This window comes from Myxocyprinus asiaticus, chromosome 42 (assembly GCF_019703515.2).
Source record: "Myxocyprinus asiaticus isolate MX2 ecotype Aquarium Trade chromosome 42, UBuf_Myxa_2, whole genome shotgun sequence".
Classification (NCBI taxonomy): Eukaryota; Metazoa; Chordata; class Actinopteri; order Cypriniformes; family Catostomidae; genus Myxocyprinus; species Myxocyprinus asiaticus.
In genome coordinates this window covers 3,892,647-3,912,500 of record NC_059385.1, presented here as the reverse complement: position 1 = coordinate 3,912,500, position 19,854 = coordinate 3,892,647, and the positions used below count along the sequence as shown (strand labels likewise).

The following is a 19,854-nucleotide window of genomic DNA, read 5'->3' as shown; positions in this document are numbered from 1 at the left end:
TCTCTATATTTTAAGTTGGGACAGGAAAACGTATTTTAACATTGACAAAATTACACACATTAGCTTTAATAAAACTTTGAACTGTCTCCTTACAAGTGTTCATGTCTTGATTTCTGACTGTTCACTTGTGTGTCAGAGTCTTGGATAATCTCCACTTGAGCTGGTTGCAGTATTTTTTCCATGGAGTTGCACAGGTGTTGGCCTGTAGGTCAGATTATCTATAGTGAGTCAGAGATTAGAGTTTTCTTTTCCTTTCCTCCTCTTCCGCACTGTTAAACCAGATGTGTTATTAAACAGCCTTGAGAACATTTCGCCATTTTGTTTTTACTTAAGATAAGACACTCAAGACTCTTGAAATGTGTCACCAAAGACAAATTACACATTATCTGCCATTAAATAGCGCTTGTTTGTCCTTTTGTAATTTGCGAGAGGGAAAGGATGTGATTTTGTATTTCTCTCAGAGCCTGAACTCCAACATGTGCATTCTTGTATGGAAACTTTATTATATGGCTTTAGGCTGTTTTCCCATGCCTGTTTCATCACGTGTTTGGTTTGCCCATGGCTGTTTTTGGTTTGCCAAAGAGAGCTCCAATCATGTTTAGACTCACACGAAATATGCACACCTTTTTTTCACATGTTGTGCATTAATTATGGAGGAAAATCTGTTGAATTCTACAGAATGGATTAAAAAATGCTAAAATGCAGGGCACAATTCTTTCTTTTCAGTTGGCTAATTCAGGTGCCTCTATTTGTAGTAATATTATAATTTTCAAGGACAATACAGTGCAACTGACAATTTGAGGACAGTTAATTATTTTCTGTTCGGTTCTGTTCACATCAAATGCGTCCTTGCGCAAAAAAAAAAAAAAGACGAAAAAAAGACTAGACATAGAGCTGTGAATAAAACTGAATGAAGGTGTCCTGAGACACATTTTTAACAGTTGACATTAGGGCTGGCTATTGATACAGTGTTCTGATTCGATTTGATTACAATTCACAAGCTCTCGATTTTATTCTGATTTCAATTAGATTCCGATTCATATGGGTGTATTTCAGTTAAAATGTCCAGTTTACTTACATATGAAAGAAATTCTCTCTCAGTTAATGCTTTTAATTATACCAGGGACCTTCTAAAAAGGTACATTATGAAAATGTACATTTTACATTTTTTTATTATTTTTTAATCGTTTTGGTCTCATTTTAGCTTTTTAAAAATGTTCATATTCCAAGTTTTTCACCAGTAAATATGTTGTCTTGAAGGGTGCTTTCACACTTGGTTCAGTTGCTTGGTCCGAACACAAGTTTGTTTCCTTCCCCCTCCCCCTGCTCCCGCTAGTCTCAGTTCACATCATATTAATTGGTTTCGAACCTCGGTCCGATTGCATCACCACAGTGAGTACAAGTGGCAGCTGTTTACCACTGTATCTAGACATCAGCTTCACTGTGCTATTGAAGTATTTGTTTCTTTGGAATTACCACCTGCACAGAACAACACTTATGTTTGACTGCCAGGGATGCATTGAATGTGCAATGAAGCGTTTTCCTGCCACTATCCCGTATTTGCGTTGCAATATATGGGAAGAATATGAGCTGCTTTCTGAAGGCGATCTAATTGGAGAGAGAAGCTGGTATGAGAAATGCATTATACCATAATAATTGCGACCAGGAGCCTGCAAAGATGCAAATTATACGTCATCAGTAGCGATTCACTTCAGTTAGATTGTGTTCATATCAGTAGCGAACCATACTGGAGTTCACATGAACTGTACCCAAGACCACCGTTTCAAGCACATTTGGCTGTGGTTGGCATTAGCGCACCCAATTTCAGAAAACAGGGTTCACAAAATTCATACGAACCAAATTTTGTTGTCAAACGAACCCGGGTGAGCACCAAAAGTGCTTGTGTGACATATATTATATTGCGCATATACTGTATATATTGTGCATGCTTGTGCTATTTACAAGTATTTACTGTACATTGATATGTTGAACACATGCTAAAATGGTACTGTATCTTTAAGAATAGTGGCAGTTCAGCGAGTGTCTCACAGTGTTTTGGTTGAACGCATATTAACATGAGTGGAGTTGCACAGCTACTTTTCCGCATCCGTGCTGTGTGTGATTAGAATGTTATGTTTATTTTTTTGTTTTTGGTCAACAACTGACTGTAAAGAACAGAAAGAGAACTTATTCAATGACAAATGGATTGCGTGGATCTCGCCTTTGGACAATTTACACGGAATGAGTCAAACCAAACTTTCACTTTCAACACGCAGTGAAAGGATCTCTGTGCTAGACTTCTTCACCAATGTACCACTCAATCACTGCTGAGTGAAATCTGAACATTTACCAGCCAGTGACCAATCACAGACATTTCTAGTTGCATAGCATAAAATTTGATCGCATAGGCGAGTGATTTACTCGCATTGTAGAGGGTTGCCGCACAGAGGGAAAATCGTTCTTGGGATTTAAAATCGATATCGTTCAAATGAAGATCACGATGCATTGTGATTCAGCCCTTGTTGAAATTCTCTTTAACTTGACATGGCATCTACAAAATGCAGAACTCATTCATGAGTAGGGGTGGGTGATATGACCAAAATCTTATATCACAATATGAAATATTTTACATCACGAGAATGAAATATATCACAATATAGTAATTTTTTTTTAAATCAATAAAAATTGTTTTATATATTAAATATCCATACTGTAATACCTATTTTTGGATAATCTAGTCTAGTCTAATTAAGTATTTTATGAATGAAACAACTTCCTCTTATATAATTATCCCTTTATGTGGAACTTGACAAACATAGTCAGAGTAAAAAAACTCAATTTGTTTTTAACATAATGCTAGATTTCACTTTATGCCACATTTCAGTCTGATGTTGACTAGTATTATTATTTTTCTTATAAACTTTTCTCAAGAAAATTGACATCTTCTGAAAGCAATGCAACAAAGGAAATTATCCACACACACACACACACACATATAATATATATATATATATATATATATATATATATATATATATATATATAACACTTCATTTGGCTCTAAATTATTTAAGTTATCACTGTAGAGAATTTTTGAATATCTGAAAGCAAACATGTCAGGTTTGTTTCCTAATATCTAACATCATTCAAACTGAATTTTATTAAGGATGATGATGTGTAGTTTAAAAAATCTGCATGACAGATGACACATGACACATTTGCTGTTTTCCTCGTCAGTGTTATTTAGAATTTCGGGCTCTCTCACCGTTTGAGATGTTTGACTTCCTCCATACCTTGTAAGGTACAAAGAAACTCAAAACGCAGTCAAATTCAAATGGGTCATGCAAGTTTTGAACTTTGTGCATTGATAGAGATAAACCTGATTGAGTAGCGTGATCCTGCTTTAAGCTTTCCTCTGTGGAGCACAAACGGTGAATCCTGGACTCGCACGCACAGATATAGCGAGCACATGTAAAACACAGCTGCATTTGTCAGATGAGAAGCTTATTTAATTAGAACGTGAGATGAATGTAATTGAATTTGCTTCCATTTTGTAATTGAAAAATTGTCAGTAGCCCACCTGAAAATCCGTTTCTTCAATTCTCTCTGTCTCAACTAAAGCCGCTTCGTCTTCCTCCTCCATTTTCCCGACAGAATGTGTACCACGTACATGTGACGTGAATAGAACGAGGTGCACATTTCTTGTCACGCGGTAGCGATTTTGCGTTACCGCGATACAGACGATAATCCAAAATGCATACTGGTTGCCAAATTTCTACCGGTTTATCATGTATACTGGTATATCGCCCACACCTATCAAGAGATGCTAAAAAAAAAATAAAAAAAAACTTGAGACATGGCACAGTAGTAAAAAATGTCTGTCTAGCATATATTTTCATTGGAAACAATTGAAAAACAGCACGGATGCAAAAACATAATCATTGTGAATGGCCCCTTATAGCTAAAATACATACAGGAACTTGGCTTTGGTGGTATGAAATTTTGTGAATGATGGGTGTTCAAATTCTAAATGATGGTAGACAGAGTGATATATACATAGAGACTCTCATTGAGAAAGGTCACAGATGTCCAACTCTTCAACTATGATGGGCTTCTTCGCTGTCACAGAAGGGTTCTGGGGGTGGAGGGCATGGTTTTTTGACATCTTAATTGCTGGAAGGTCTCTCCAAAGTTCATGGCGCCAAACTATCATCAGTAGGTGTCAGCAGAAGTAGGCTGTCTATAAGAGTGGCACTCTGTGATGCATGCTGAAGAGTCACGGTGAAGCGATCGCAATGGGTAAATGTCACCCACTGCACTTGCATGCAGGCCTGCACATTTGAGGACTTATTTTCCACATGTAACAACTTACACTACAGTACTTCTTGCAGAGGACTCGAGAGTATGAGAATAACATGAGTGTAGTGAAAGAATAGTTCCCTGTGGTGCAATGCCCATCCTACAGATAAGTGTTAGGATTCTTGGTCGAACCATAAGATCCTGCCAGAATGGGATGAAGACAGGGAAGAGGATCTTACCCCTCAGGACAGGACTACCAAAACGATGGGGTGGTGGGGGATGAAAACAATGGCGGTACAATGAAGTGATGGACAGCTGTGCTGAGCTTATAAGGCAGAGGCTGGATCAATATTGGATGGGATGCCTGAATTGAATAAATGGTTGACGTAATGCTTACTAAAAGCCCTGCCAGAACTATTGCATAGGCTTCGAAGATCGAAGTGAATCCAATCCGGCCGAATCCAACATAGTCGCATGACAACTCATTATAATTGTAATGAGATGGTGAAATCTTAAGATACAACTTGGCTCGTACGAAAAGGTGTGACTATTTCTTCCCATAGAGACCAACCAATCAACAAACAGAATTTCTAATCGAAACTATGCAGGCATACTTTAAGTTATCCTCCTATCCAACCCACTTTTGTAGGACAGAAAATGTCACTGAACAAATCTGGTTATGCATACACATGTCTGATTTATGTTAATTACCTGTAATACACCTCCCACATCTCGTAGAAAACACTAATGTTTTCTTTCTTTTGTGGTATGCTACAGTAATCATCCTATTAAAATCCTGGTTAGTTTTAGGTTTGGTTAGTAGCTGAACTTAGGAAAAATCATTATAATCTTGTTTGTTGGTTTGTTTATTGTAAAAGTCATATGTTCTTGTACGAGCCAACTTGCACAACAACAGCACTCTTGCTTATGTGATATGGCTTATCATCTGTGGACATAAAATTCCACAGACACAAATTCCATTCTGGCACAATGATTAGTCACTGTTGTTTCATTGAAACCCTCAAATCCAGTGTGTTTGCGTCACAATACTTCAGAGAAACGCATTGTTTTTTGACAGATGGCGTTGGACTTTGCCTGCAGTTGTTCAGCTTGTATCAGTAAATGCTACATCTGTTGTCAGGCTGCAGAAATTAAGCCATTCATCTATACTGATCATTCATCGACTCCTGATGTGTATGGCCTCAGCTCACACCAGTTATTCCCCCAGTCATTCCAGAAGAGGTGAAATTACTATAAAACGTAACCTACAGAGTTTAAATATCCATGCTCTTCTAAACCCATTCTGTCACACGGGGTCTCGTATTGTGTTTGTGAATGTTTTGGGTATCATCTTGTATTGCATCTTAAAGGCGTTTTACACGGTAATCAAAAGTTCCCAGTTTTTTTAAATACATGTCAAGTACATGAAGCAGTTGCACGTATTAGGACGCTTGCGTTGGAGCATTTTACACACATCTTGTGTGTATTGAAAACACCTGTAAGCGAGAGAGGCGGCAAGATCACAAACAAAGCTTGCCACCTATTGCATACTGTGTTAAACAACACTTACAGAACACACAACAGTGTGAGAGGTGTAAACGAGAAGAAAATGAAACTTCAACCAAGTGCCGTGAAAAGCGCACCAGCAGGGAGTTGTTGGTGGCAGACATATAGCTTTCCAACTGTTTTTCTAAGAGAACCTTCCCACTCTTGCACAGTCTGTGCAAAACATTGAATAATCAGCTACGTCTACAGAGATGCGGTGAAGTTTGAAGTAATCCATGACTGTACCTGCTGGGTCAATTTCAGAGGCATGTAAAAACCAGCAGTTTATTGGTCATTCATTTTAAATGCTAGCGGGTTCACTCAGCTGGGTTCGGGATGTGACCTTGCACACCGCTAGTGTATACCTACTCTGGCTGTGTTTGACATTTCTTGTTTTAGCCAGCCAAGCAGCCCGGAAAAGTCCTCACTGCACAAACAATCACACACACACACACACACACACACACACACACACACACACACACACACACACACACACACTCTATTTTGGCTTTTCCAGCCTGTCCGACTTGCATAACTCATGCCCACTGCTATTTTTAAAAATGTTCAAGATTTAGGCATCTGATATTTTGGCAACAGGGAGATAAGAACTGAATATTCATGTGCAAAGAACAGTGTTTCCTAGAATTCACAGAGTTCTGGTTTTGCAGCAGGGGCCAATTAACCAAACAATACAATAAAAAAAAAAATGCGTATATAAATATTTACAAAAACCTTTTTTATTTCAAAGGTGATAACTGGATGCCACTCCAATTAAACATGTAAAACAGTGAGGTCACATGACAGCATTTTAGCATACTACTATTTGAAAAGTTTATCATTTCGTACAGAGACTGTTTCAAATATTATTTTTAAAAATATGTTAAGCAGTATTTCCTTTTTGTTGACCCAAAATAATTGGTTCTATAATTACATGCTAAACAAAACAATAATATTTTCAGTGATATAGATGAATGTTTATTATTATTATTATTTATTTATTTATTTATATATATATATATATATATTTTTTTTTTTGCTTAAATTTCATGACTAGGACTACAAATTGACACAGTTTTTCCATTTTGATTGCGATTCAGTCTTTTTAGCAAGTCTGTTCATTTGGCGGCCATCTTTGGAATGCTCCCTGGGAGCTATTTTTCTATGTAAACAAGCGGCATGTCAGTGCAGCTCCTATCAACTTAAATGGATAAAATCAGAAATCTCCAAAACGGTTGGTCAAGTTTACGATCAAAGAATTTATTTCAAATCAGTAGTAAAATCTGACAATGCTGGTATCATAAAACCTCAGATTACGCTAAAAAACCAAATTGTTCCAACTTGTATAGCTAATGCGCGTTCTCAAGTTGATTGCTATTTTACCATTCTACATCCATTCACCATTGGGTGTTCCAATTTCTCCCATTCATTTTAATAGAAGTGACCCGTCTCTACTAAATAGTCTGTTTATAATGTCCATTTTGTTTACATTTGAAAGAAATTCTCTCTCATCTGATGCTGTTAATTATATAGGGTAACTTCTAACTTGGTACATTACAAAAAAATATAAATTTTACCAATTTTACTTTATCATTTGTTTCTCATCATTTTGGTCATATTGTTGCTTTTTAAAAATTGGCAGTATCCATGTATTCCATTAATAAATATGTAGTCTTGAAATTGCATATATTATATTGCATATACATTTTTTGTTACATTTTTAGCATTTACATGCATAATTTGTACTATTTACAAGTATTTAATCTGTATCGTCCAAATGAAGGTCGCGATTAACTGGTAAATCTATATTTTTACAAAGCCCTAATAAGTAACACATTGTCAAACATCCAGTCAATTCCTATTAAAGGTGCACTCAGCGATTCCTGAGAAACACTGTTGATATTAGAACTCAGCTGCCAAAACAAACACACCCCTCCCTACAGTGCTCCTTTGGAAGCTCCGCCCCCCCAAATTCATCCACGGTTTTACGCACACCCGCTCCAGACACTCATAACTCTCCTGCTACTAAATCTAACATCACAACAACAGCATATATGGGTTCTGTGAAACATAGCAAAATTTGTGACCCACCTATCGAGAAGAAAAAGAGCAACTTCTGCATCCGTCTTCAAGCCTTTTACCTCTCTGAGGGCTCTCCACTGCTGAAAAGCCTCGCCGATGTTGATGCGGCTCCTAGCCCTCAACTTTTTTTTGCCAGATTTGCCGTCGCCCTTCTAATTAATTTTCCTCTCCCTCTACCCCCACCCCCCATCCTGTGCACGCGCAAGAACCACCCCCTTTTGCTGACTGGCTTGAGTGGTGTTGTGTGGATCGGTCTGTTCCACTTTGATTTTGTCTCATTTACAGAGCCAGGGCTGTGTACAAATGCTAGTTTTTTTTTTGTTTTTTTTTTTACTAGATAATGGACAGCTAGCAGACTGTGAGGAGGTTTGCAGAATTTGACAAAAAGTGTATTGGATTAGAATTACTGAGTGCACCTTTAAGTGGGTCAGATGTTAATTAAGTAATCGCTCTGACTGATATAGTGGATATTTCAGTGATTCAGACCGATAACTCATGAGTTTGTGAATCTTTTTCACCATTTCATTAGAAGAACTGGCTTGATTTGTTTATGAATCTGGGTAGGGTTGCACAAGCTGTGCGTAAGTTCTCACGTAAGTTAGGACGTAAAGTTCACACTAAGGGCTTAGTAACTACTAGTTAGTTTGTAACTAAGTCAGTGCTTAATTTGGTTGCACAACCTGTTCTTAAGGCAGGACTTAACTAGTAGGTCATAAGCTCTCCGTAAAGTGATGCGTAGTCGCATAATATGACGTTTACCTGTATTGATCCAATAAACAGCCTTGTAATTTATACACAGAAGTGTTAAAAAGCCAGGAACTTCAATTTGATCTTGTTATGGTTGATGTTCAAACCTTGTAACCCATAACTGTCAGCTGTAATAAATTATATCCCCATTAAAATACGATACGTAATAAAAGTAGATTTGATAAATAGTATATTTGCCCTGTGTAAAACACAATATTATAGGAACTGTATCTAAAATAAATAAGGGGTGATAAATAAATACTAATAAAACATGCTGGAAAAACAGACATTTATTCATTTTAATATCCTGTATATATATTTTTAATGTGTTGAAACTTGACACCGGGTGACACTCCCTGAAAACTGCACCGTTAGATCGGTTTCATGCTGAAGAACCACTTAAAAGTATGTTTTTTTTCTCTCTCTCGTAAATGTCAACATCATAATGTATGTCGAAATGATTGATGCTTGTCACGCAAAAGATGAACTCATTGATGTCATAAAATATCAGTCTGCTTTTTTATTCCATCCGTTACTCCTGGTCGGAGTCTTCCGTAAATATTTAGTTTATATGTAGGGTTACATTCTACCTAAGATTAATGGTGCAACGCTCAAATATTTAGTAGTGCGTAAATTGTGACTTAGTGCCCATTTACGCAACAACTAGGCTAAGTTTTAACTTACGCACAGCTGGTGCAACCGGCCCCTGGTGTTTTTATTATGTGTTATGTACGTGTATTATTTCACAGTACTCAGTCTTTTTATCTCATAACATTTAATTCAGATTCCAAACCCACAACAAGGGTCAAATATAATTTCTTTTGTCATGGCATTGTAGATTCAGTTGGGGCGTGGTGCAGGAAACACTGGCTCAAAACGGAGGTGGTTAAATGCTTGAAAAATTTATAAAGGTAGTTAAAAAGTTTGAGATATTACTCTTCAGAGTATCCTTTTGTCTCCATTTAGAGTCTTCATTTTACAGTGTGGGTATGTAGACACCACACTACATGTATGTAGAAACTAGTCAACAGTTGCTCAATGGCAACTGTATGAAAAATGAAAGTCCCTCCCTCAGAGAGTTTAAGAGGAAATGAGGAGTAGTGTAGCTCATGGGTGTGTGGGCTATTGTGTAGTGTTATCAGTTAACGTTCCTGCAGGCAGAAGACGGGTGATAGGCAGAGGCCCTACTGAGGGTTGTAGATTGTAGACTTTCTACAGCAGGAGGACCTTCAAGAGGAAATATGTTCCTCTTTATCTTGAGTCCTTCCACCCAGGGGGTACGCATCTCACGGCCCTGAGGAAGGACAGAAGAGCTGGAGACTGTCTATTCCAGCTAGTGTTTTGACTGGGGGCCTTACACAGTTCCCTGCACTGTGGTAATCCATCACATTTGAGCAATTCTTCAAGTATTTCCTGTGCACTGTTTCCTGTGCCAAATATGCAACAAAATTAGCTGTGCACAGAAATAGAAAATTTATCTGATGTCAAAATCAAACTGTTTGCCTAAAAAATAAAACAGTGTTTACATTGTAGCTGGAATAAAAAAAACATGTTTTTTAACATTATACTGTATAGTAGATGCTATAAACTATCATGCCAGTAGATCAACATTTGTTTTGAAAATGTTATAGATTTTCAAGTAACAAGCAATTTCCCCCCCCCCAAAAATTAACATTATAGCATGACAAAAGGCTACATCGCTATTGCTTATGTTGCTTTGTGCACTCAACCTACCGACTAAGACATTTATCACACTCTTAAGCATTCAACATGGAGCATTCGGAAGTCTGATTCTTTCTAGCGAATCATTTTATTCATATTATATACTAATTTCATTAAACTAGTTTAGATAAACCTGGTTCACCGATTAATTTGATTATATAATCTGATTTGCTGTAGAATCTGATAATGTAATCAATGTTGGGTAAGTTACTCATAAAAGTAATCCAGAACAAATTATTATTTACTTCACTAAAAACTGCAATCAGATTACTGATGTAATATTTAATGGTTTAAGTAATACCTAAAAATGTCTAATTACATTACTTTTAAGTTACTTTCTAAAACAAATGTCCTCACAGCGGATTCAAAATGATGTCTATATTTCCTCCTTGTTTCATTGTCGCACACAAGTCGTACAATAAGTACACACGTTTCTCCATTACAATTATGTGTTATAGTATGTACACTCTTCAGCTGTCACAGAAATGCAGACAGATGTACATATTAATATAATTCATGTTTAAGAAACTCAAGTAATGTATTTAAAGGTAATTTAACTGAAGGTCTTAAGTAACTTTAGGTCGGTAACTGTAGTCTGATTATGAGAATGTTTTAGCGTTACACTACTTTTTGACTAAAAGGAATAAGATAACAGTTATTAATTACTTTGTTACACCCAACACTGAATATAGAATACCACTGAATATAGCTCATTAGAATACCATTTATGTACCTACTCTTTGTTAGTTAATTGCGGTCAAACTTTTTTTTTTCTAAAGGGTAACGTGACTGTAGTGTAATTGCTTTTAAATTATGATTAGCTTGAAAAGCTACAGTTTTAAAAATCTCTTAACACTGTTTTCCAGAACAGAGAAACACACTTATCATATTAGCATGGCGGTTCTGTTTACAGGTTTGCTTATTGAAATCTAATATGAGTGTACATATAAGATCCACACACTGCAGCTTCACAAAATCTCTTCTTTGTGTGTTCGTAAGATGGCTGGCTGGTTTTGTGCTGCGGAGCAGTTAGGGTCACTGCAGCTCTTCGAGCGATTCTGTGTGCTTTGTGTGTTCATGTTGATCTAAAGTGACTGTGTGCACCAGGCTCTCACATAGCTGCGGCAAAAACAAAGTGACATTTATGGCCAGCGCTGAACTACACAAGGGTTTTAAGAAGTAAATAGTGAGTTTCTGCTGCATGTAATATAAGGCCACTTAAAAAAACAAAAAAACAAAAACAGAAGTGAATGGAGCTTATGCAACAAATCTCAGCTGAAGTCAGTGTCAGTGAAAAGAGCATGACTGGATTGGTGCTTTTTATATTTTTATTGGTGCTTGCTAAGGCTACAGACATTGTGTTACAGATATGAATGAAACCTCAAATTGTGGGGCTTTTTGAGGAGAGGTGTGCTATTACTTTTCTAAAGTATCGGACTCAGCGAATGATAAAATGGATGACAAAATCCCATAGACTTGCATTAAAGGTGGGACTCAAACCCTAGCATTATAGTGTTGTGTTTTGCATGGGTAAGCACCACTCACATTTAAAAAATTTTTTTTTACCACTGTAATTGATAGGTGGGTCAATGACATGATGCTTTTTTTTGTGTTATTGAAAACTTAATTAAGAATAAAAGATTTTGTACACAAAACAATTACTTGAATGCACCTGATCTCAACTACGATGAACATGTTTTCAATTTCTGAGTTCAAAGTAATTTTGATATTTTTCTGTCAAAGTTAAAAAGTGGCGTAACCGTCCATGAATAAAAGTCTCATGAAAACAAAGCAGTGAAACTATTTTGATTTAAAGTATATATATATATATATATATATATATATATATATATATATATATATATATATATAATAAAAAAAAAATATTTGTGGCCCGCGTGAAGTTGTCATCACATAAAATTATTGAATGTTTATGAATTTTAAGGTGTCAGTTTTCTAGAACATTTACGGTAATTCTCAGTAACGATAAATTGCTGAACCGTTATAGAGGGAAAGAAATGTCAAATGGTTAAAATACAAATCCGGGAATATAAATCTCATTATAAGCAACTTTATTTAACATGAGTGCGGTGTCAGTCTGTGCGCATTAATAGAAAAAGTTTGTGTGCGCTCTCAGTCACTTTAAACATGCACACGCTGAGTCTCTCTTCCACACCTGCTTGTCACTGCCACAGCGTGAGTCAACATGTGTCAGGTGACAAGCGAACACAACAGAGATAAATGCTCGTCGCAAACATTTGGTTCTCCCAAATGCATACTTTTTTGTGATTTGCGTTACTTAGCCTACCTAAAAATACATCTTGAAGAGGGTAATAGATAATGATGTCTCATTGAAGTGCTTTTCGAGCTAGGATTGCATATGTCTTGTTTTGAGGGTACTGTATCTCTTGTGTGTATGTGTGTGTGTGTGTGTGTGTGTGTTTACTAGGTAGTCAATGTGACAAAACAGTCTTTGACAGTGACAACAGAACAGATAAGAGTGGTGCATTCTGCTGCAGTAAAGGTTTACCAGTAAAACTGTGGATCTTTTAAAACAAGCAAAAAAAAAAAAAAAAGAAAAGAAAAAAAACAACAACATATAGACCTGTATATGATCATTATAATATTAGAGCACTGTTTTATTTTTAAAAGAACCACACATTTACAAGAATTTTGCTATTTAACTATACAGTATATAATGTTTTATTTTATTATTGTTAATTACATGTGTCCATGATGTATTAAATAGCATATAGCATAGTCTGTTTTCCTCAGTAATATAAAAAAAGCAATTAAAATCTTTTTTAATAATAAAAGAAAAAGAGTGCGGCCCTCGATGCAAAAGGGATCCTGCTTTCCGGCCCCCCGGCTTTTCAAATTTGAGTACCCCGGTTTAAGCCATTCTATTCTCTTTTTATAAATTTCTGATATTTTTGTTCAGGTCAAATTGAGTAACCAAGAACATTTCTCAATAATCGTGATTCAAAAATGTATTATATTTGTGAAGAAATATTTTCAACTTTTTTAAAATTAATGATTAATGATCATGTGTATTTAAGGAGCAAGAAGAGTATTTTAAGTAAGGGATAATATACAGTCGGCCGGTTGTTATTGCACAATAAACCCCGACAGGGTGATCAGGACTTGTATCACCCTGAAGGGGTTTATTCTGCGATAACAACCGGCTGACTGTACATTATCCCACATATTACATGCCTACTAACCAAGTAAATAAATACATGGACATAAAATATTGATTTGCATTGAAATTATGTAATTTGAGAAGAAAGAAATCGCTGAACAGCTGGAATCAACCTTTGGTTTGACGGAGTTCTTTTGGTGTTTACTTTGTGAAATTGACCGTCTGACTTAGTATTCAGCCTATTACAAGACTGCTTGCCAAGTAAATAAATAAATACACATGAAACATTGATTTGAGTTTAAATGATTTTATTAGCTTACTTGTAGAGATCACATAGTGAGCTGAGAAGCAAGAGAGACGGTTAGCGGAACCCGGATGAGCGGTCTGATACGTCTTAATCCCTGGATGTGCGGTTGTTACAGAGCAATATCTGACCACAGGATGACGCCATTGACCAATCAGAATCAAATTTTCCAGAGAGCCATGTATTAATACATTTTACGTGATGGTTACACTACTTGACATTGAATACATTTTTTCATAGAAAATCCAAAAAAAAAATTCAAAAGTGTATAAAAACAACATGAACACAAACATTACATTTCTACAAAATTTTATCTCTGACAACCATATTTGTTAACAACCTATGTACAATAGGAAGAAAGGACAGGAATTTGATTGTAGATGTAACCTGGAATGGCAAAATCTGTCAGATTAACTCTCCTGTGAACTCTAATCCAGTTAGCTGCACCTGATAATGACCAGCATAGCTGTTGTACTGAAGTCTTCTTTTTTTTTTTCATTCAGAGGACTTATGCATGTAACCGTCAAAGGGCCAATGTACTCAGCCCCACACATAAATTAACCAAATAAGACATTCAAAGCACGCTAGTCACACATGCTGTTGAAAGCATTCATTCAGTAATGTCTACGCTGCCAAATTTGTAATTCTTGACATCTACATCCTGTTATGTCAGAATTATATTTTTGATTAATGATCAGGCGTTACGCTGTGTTTGGCCCTGCATAATGCAACATCAGTCAGACTTAGAGGTGAAATTGAATTATGTCACATGGAATGATCTGTCAATGGGCTCTTTATTTCGGTTACTCAGAGGGGAAAATTAAATGAGAATCGAAGGTACTTAGTTGGACAACATGGGTAATTCTTCAAGATAGACATTAGGAAGTTCGCAATTTTCTCTTTTTCCTACAATGGCATTACCAAAGCATGATAGGGTACCCGAAGGGTTATGTCCATGTGCTTATGCGAAAGACACAGTCATTGAGTTTTTGCTTGATGTGCGTATTGTCCCACAGGACAATTTCATTGCTCAGAGGTTGCTCTTTATAGCTCAGGAGACCTGATAGAATTCTTATTTTCAACTTTGCTTCTCATTAAATTTCATTGGAAAAAAATACACATAAAAGAAGCAAATTAGACAATTGTTGACACGCAGAAAGAGTATAGATGCACAGATAAAAAAATAAAAAATAAAAAAATAAATTGTCAATACCGATTTTATCTAAAAAACTGTCGACTGATGCAGATATTTTGTATCTTACTCACCTATTAGTGTTTTGCTTAGGAATTATGCTTAAAAAATGTACAGTGATGTACAAAAGCTATTTTATTGTTCAAACAATACATATCCATTTAACATGAATTGGATCTGTTGAACGCATGAGTCATGGTGAAATATAAATACAAGATAAAAAGATAAAAAAAAAATACAATTCTGTTTTGTGGTTCTAAACAACAGAAATTATATTTCATATTGTGATAGAACATTACAACATTATGCATATTCGACATGCTTTTTCAGATTTCTTTTGGTAGGTATTTCTTTACACTAAGAAATTTTTTTTTCTTATACTTTATATAACGCATTCATTTACATAATTAATTATAAATAAACCATCAGCATTTTCCTGCTTATGGCCGATATGCAGATGGTTTTATTTGGTCAATAATTGGCCCTGATAGGGCTGTACAATATGGAGGAAAAATGCTGTTGGATAATACAATATGTGATAAGTCAATGATGACGTCATCGGAGCGTACGGAACATGGGAACCCCCACCGCCCAAACATATTTATCCTAGAGATCACAAACATAGTTGTCTCAAAGTCTTTCTAGCAAGTCAGTCCACTGTCGGCCATCGTTGGAACGCTCTCAGGAGGCTATTTCCAATCATGACAATGCAGCTCCTATCTACTTGAATGGAGAAAGACCAAAATCTCAAATACGGTTGCTCAAGATTACCATCAAAGAAAATATTTCAAATCAGCAGTAAAATCTGACAACACTTGTATCTACCTCATATTACGCTAACAAGCTGAATTTTCCCGGCTTGAATAGCTAATGTGCATGCGCGTTCTAGAGTTGATTGACAGGTGATGTCTGTATCTAAAAGTTGATTGACTCTTTTAACTGTAAGGCGGGACTTCCTTTCTACATCCGTTGACCGTTGAGCACTCAGAGCTACTTGGTTGAGCGTTCCAGTTTCTCCCAGTCATTTCAGTAGAAGTGGCACATCTCTGCTAAATAATCTCTGGTTGTCTTTTGTTCCAAATTGCAGATAGAATGCGTATAATATATATGATCTTACCATAGCTAAATTTCCACTCATTTAGCACGCACATGCTCTATCATTTGAGTCGGAAGTACTGGGACATTTTCAGACTTAACCAGAAGTCTCCATTTGCTCTTTGATCTCATTGCTCTCTAGGAAAAACAGTTGAGATATTATGTAAATAGATCTCCTTGATGACACAAGGGTGAATAAATGATGACAGAATTGTAATTTTTGGTTGAACTATCCCTTTAAGTCTTTGAGTCTTTAATTTTTTCTTGTTTGGATATCATACTTGTCATTGCTCCTGACCTTTGGAATATTGTCATCAGCTTTAATTCCCTGCTGCAGAAACAGGCTTTTCCAGCTGTCACGCCGTGGGCTTTATTTAACGCAGTGCAACGTTGGCCGGTCAGAGTTCCCTTGTGGGGCCCCTTGACGCTTGCACACAGACATCTAGTCCCACAGTTTCTCACAAACACACACACACACCCTGTACAGCCCAGGGCTGGCGCTGCAGCAGAGTAAGAGAGCAGACAATTGCAAGAGAAGAACCGGGAATGCTGCTGTACTGGCTGGAGAACGAGAAAGCGACAGAAAGAGCACCCTGGAGATTATAGTGACAGAGCCCAAGCACAGACGACGCAGGACATGCGATGGTGACTCTGAGAGGTTTAGCACGTGCTACAAGGCTGCCTCGAATGCATTAATTGGCTTCTCGCTGCACCGTGATTGTGGGATCATTCAGCCGAAACAGGGCAGGAAAAAGCAGGCAACCCTAAGATGACACTCGGCATGTTCTCTCCTCTACATCTCATGCCTTACGGCTACTCCACCCATTCCCTCAGCAAACAGCGCTGAATTAATCAGAGCTGTCCGCACTAAGAGGATCAGTAGCTGAGACGGTGCTTGTGATGAGTGGAGTGCTTACTTTTTTGGAGGGAATGTGTGCTACCTCGACCATCAATAATTCCAGGACTTGACTGGAATACTGAGGACAACCACAGCCCACCTGACCGGATTGGATCTGTCATCCTTCTCTCCATGGAGCCAGGAATATTATGGTTTCCTGGAGTCAAACGCTTGCATATCTATCATCAAAATGAAGCGTTTTCCTTGGATGCCTTGGAGAAAACGCACATGAGGAACAGTTGTCAATAAAAAGACTTCAAAATGAGGATTTACCTTGATGAGTTTCAAATTCCACATAAAAGGCAGTGGAAAGACCCTCGTGCTACGATTTGTTTGTTGTTTTTGCTCTACTACTATGGAATAACCCTTTGACATTCTCTGTTGACATGCTCGTCAAGTTGCCTTAACGTTTTGTTTATGCACACTGCCTAAATAGAAGTTTAAATGCTTAAAGCATCTTCTCAGGACTCTTCCATGGAGTACTAGACCAGAGAAGATGTTCTTTGTGCCGCTTTGGACAGAATTCTTGTTGCTGAGATGCTTGGAGCACATTTATGTAGTGGAGGTATGTAAGTAGAGGGTATAATGGCTATCCCAAGGGCCACATAAGAGCTTTTCATTTCCAAGAGAGAGAAGCCAACCAAACCAAACCTTTGCTTAAATGAAGACTGGCCGCAGTTGCACAGGAAGAGAGAAAAAAATGATGCACGTCAACAACTTCCCGTTCCGAAGGCATTCTTGGATATGGTGAGTCGTCAGTAAAAACAACACACAAGACAGAATATAATGGCTGGGTCTGTGTTTGTGAATGCATAGTTTTGACTAATGACACTAGGGGAGGCTCACAAGGTATTTCAAGCCTGTTTACACACCAAACCCATGAGGATCTACATGTTGGCTTGTAGATTTATAAAAATGTTGAAGCAAATGTCAGCGTAAAGCAAGAGTGCATGTGGTGAGCTATACTTCAAGAGGTGTCAGTTCTTGTGCTGAACAGACTATCTTGTTTGTAATCTCATCTGGAAGGCTTTTTTGGTCTCCACAAGGGTCACTATTTGGCCTTTGCTTCAAATTACACCTGCTACAACAGGACTCTGGCCTGTTGGTACTGCCTGCTGCACTGTTATCAAAACAAAAGCAATTTGAGCAATCCCAGCATTGCTGACGTGCCATCTGCAGGTAAAAACATGAAATTTCACTTCTCATGAGAAATCATAAGATATCTTACAAGTTACGAAAAGGTACGACTTTTATTTCCACACAGAGCAACCAATCAAGAACAGAATTTCAAATTGATACAATGCAGGCATTACATTTTAGCTATCCTCCTATCCTCCTTTTCCTTTCTTTTAAAGAATGTAAATGCCAGTGAAAAATTTTTGTTACTCATTCCACATTTATTTTTGCAATACAAATGACGCTTCCATCAGCACTTTTCTAACCCGAGTATTTCTTCCATGTTACGTAAACGTGATTTTCCTGTTAAAATGAGGGTTAGGTTTAGGGTTTGGGTAAGGAGTTAAACTTACACTGCAAATAAACATTTTCTTAATAAGTACTTTTGACATGTTTTCAGTAAAAATATCAAAAAAAAAAAAAAAAAAAATTAAAACAAGATGTATTTACTTGGCAAGCAAGTAAAAGTCTTGTTTAGAGATAAATCTAACTAAAATGAGTGAGGTTTATGCTTAAATCTGTTTGAAAAAAACAAAAACAAAAAAACAGTGCCAATGGGGTAAGAAAAATAAACTAAATTCAAGATTTTGCAGATTTTGTTTTCTTGTTTTAAGCATAAAGTATTTTTTTTTTGTTGCCATATTTCTCTGATAACAAGACTTAGTATGTAATGCCATTTAGCTTGTCAAGTGAATATATCTTATTTTAAGGATGGTTTAATATTTTTACTGGAAAAAAGGACAAACATACTGATTAAGAACATTATTGCAGTGTTGACTGTTCTTTGGTTCATTTATTTAAAGAAAAAAAGCGATATATGTTTTTGTTCAAACAACTCATAAGATTTGAGACCGGTTTGGAAAACTGTCAGTCTAGACAAGTTTCTCTCCAGTTTTGATCATGAAATGAACTTGCGTTCAAAACGTGACAGAAATGGATATGGTTTTTAAAAGAGAATAAACTTTGCACAAAGCCAGAGAATATTAAGGGTTGGTTCTCCAAAGAACATATGTGACCTGCTCCATTATTTTTAGTCACTTTGTCCAAGAAACATTTTAATTTTTTAAAGGAAAGCATTTAAATCATAATGTCAGCCATCATCTAAATGATTATATCTCAACGAGGGATGCTCTGATCAGGATTTTTACAGCCGATACCGATCATTTCACCTTTTTATCAGGAACTCTGTCATAACTGGCTATATGTAAGCTTTCTGCACACTGTTACTGTTAATTGAACTTTCTTTTTCCCAGTAATATCATTTTGCATAGTTTTTGGTGACAAAAAAAAAGTTTAAAAGGCTTTTAAAAAAATTATTACAAACTGATAACCCATAGGTGCAAATAAACTTAATGTGACATTTTTGGTTATTGATTCATTGTCATTATTTCATATAATTATTATTATTCCTTATTTTATTTCTATTTTATTTTTGCATTATATTTAATACATTATATTATGATATCTTAATATTGTATAAAGAATTATTATATTTATAAATTCCTTCCCTGCCTTTTCATTTAGTTGGATGAATGTATTATTAGTTTATTTTTCTCTTGTTGCTGCTTGAACTTTAATGAGGGGAACACGTGCTCTCTCATGAGGGCAAGAGATGAAAGGAAAGCAGAGAAAGAGGGCATGTTTCTGATCTC

General features: G+C 36.5%; 1 protein-coding gene across 5 annotated transcripts in view; it reads left to right on the top strand.

Annotated features, from left to right (window-relative positions):
- Window positions 1-19,854, top strand: part of LOC127432571 (cAMP-specific 3',5'-cyclic phosphodiesterase 4D) — a 255,863-nt gene that overhangs the window by 115,988 nt on the left and 120,021 nt on the right. Inside the window, exon 1 of one of the 5 annotated variants that reach the window (XM_051683818.1) lies at window positions 16,580-17,773. The exons of the other annotated variants lie outside the window; for them this stretch is intronic. Within the exon in view, the coding sequence (XP_051539778.1) occupies window positions 17,688-17,773 (86 nt within the window). The 5' untranslated portion in view covers window positions 16,580-17,687. Of the gene's footprint in view, window positions 1-16,579; window positions 17,774-19,854 lie in introns of those variants that run through there. 5 annotated transcript variants of the gene reach the window in all.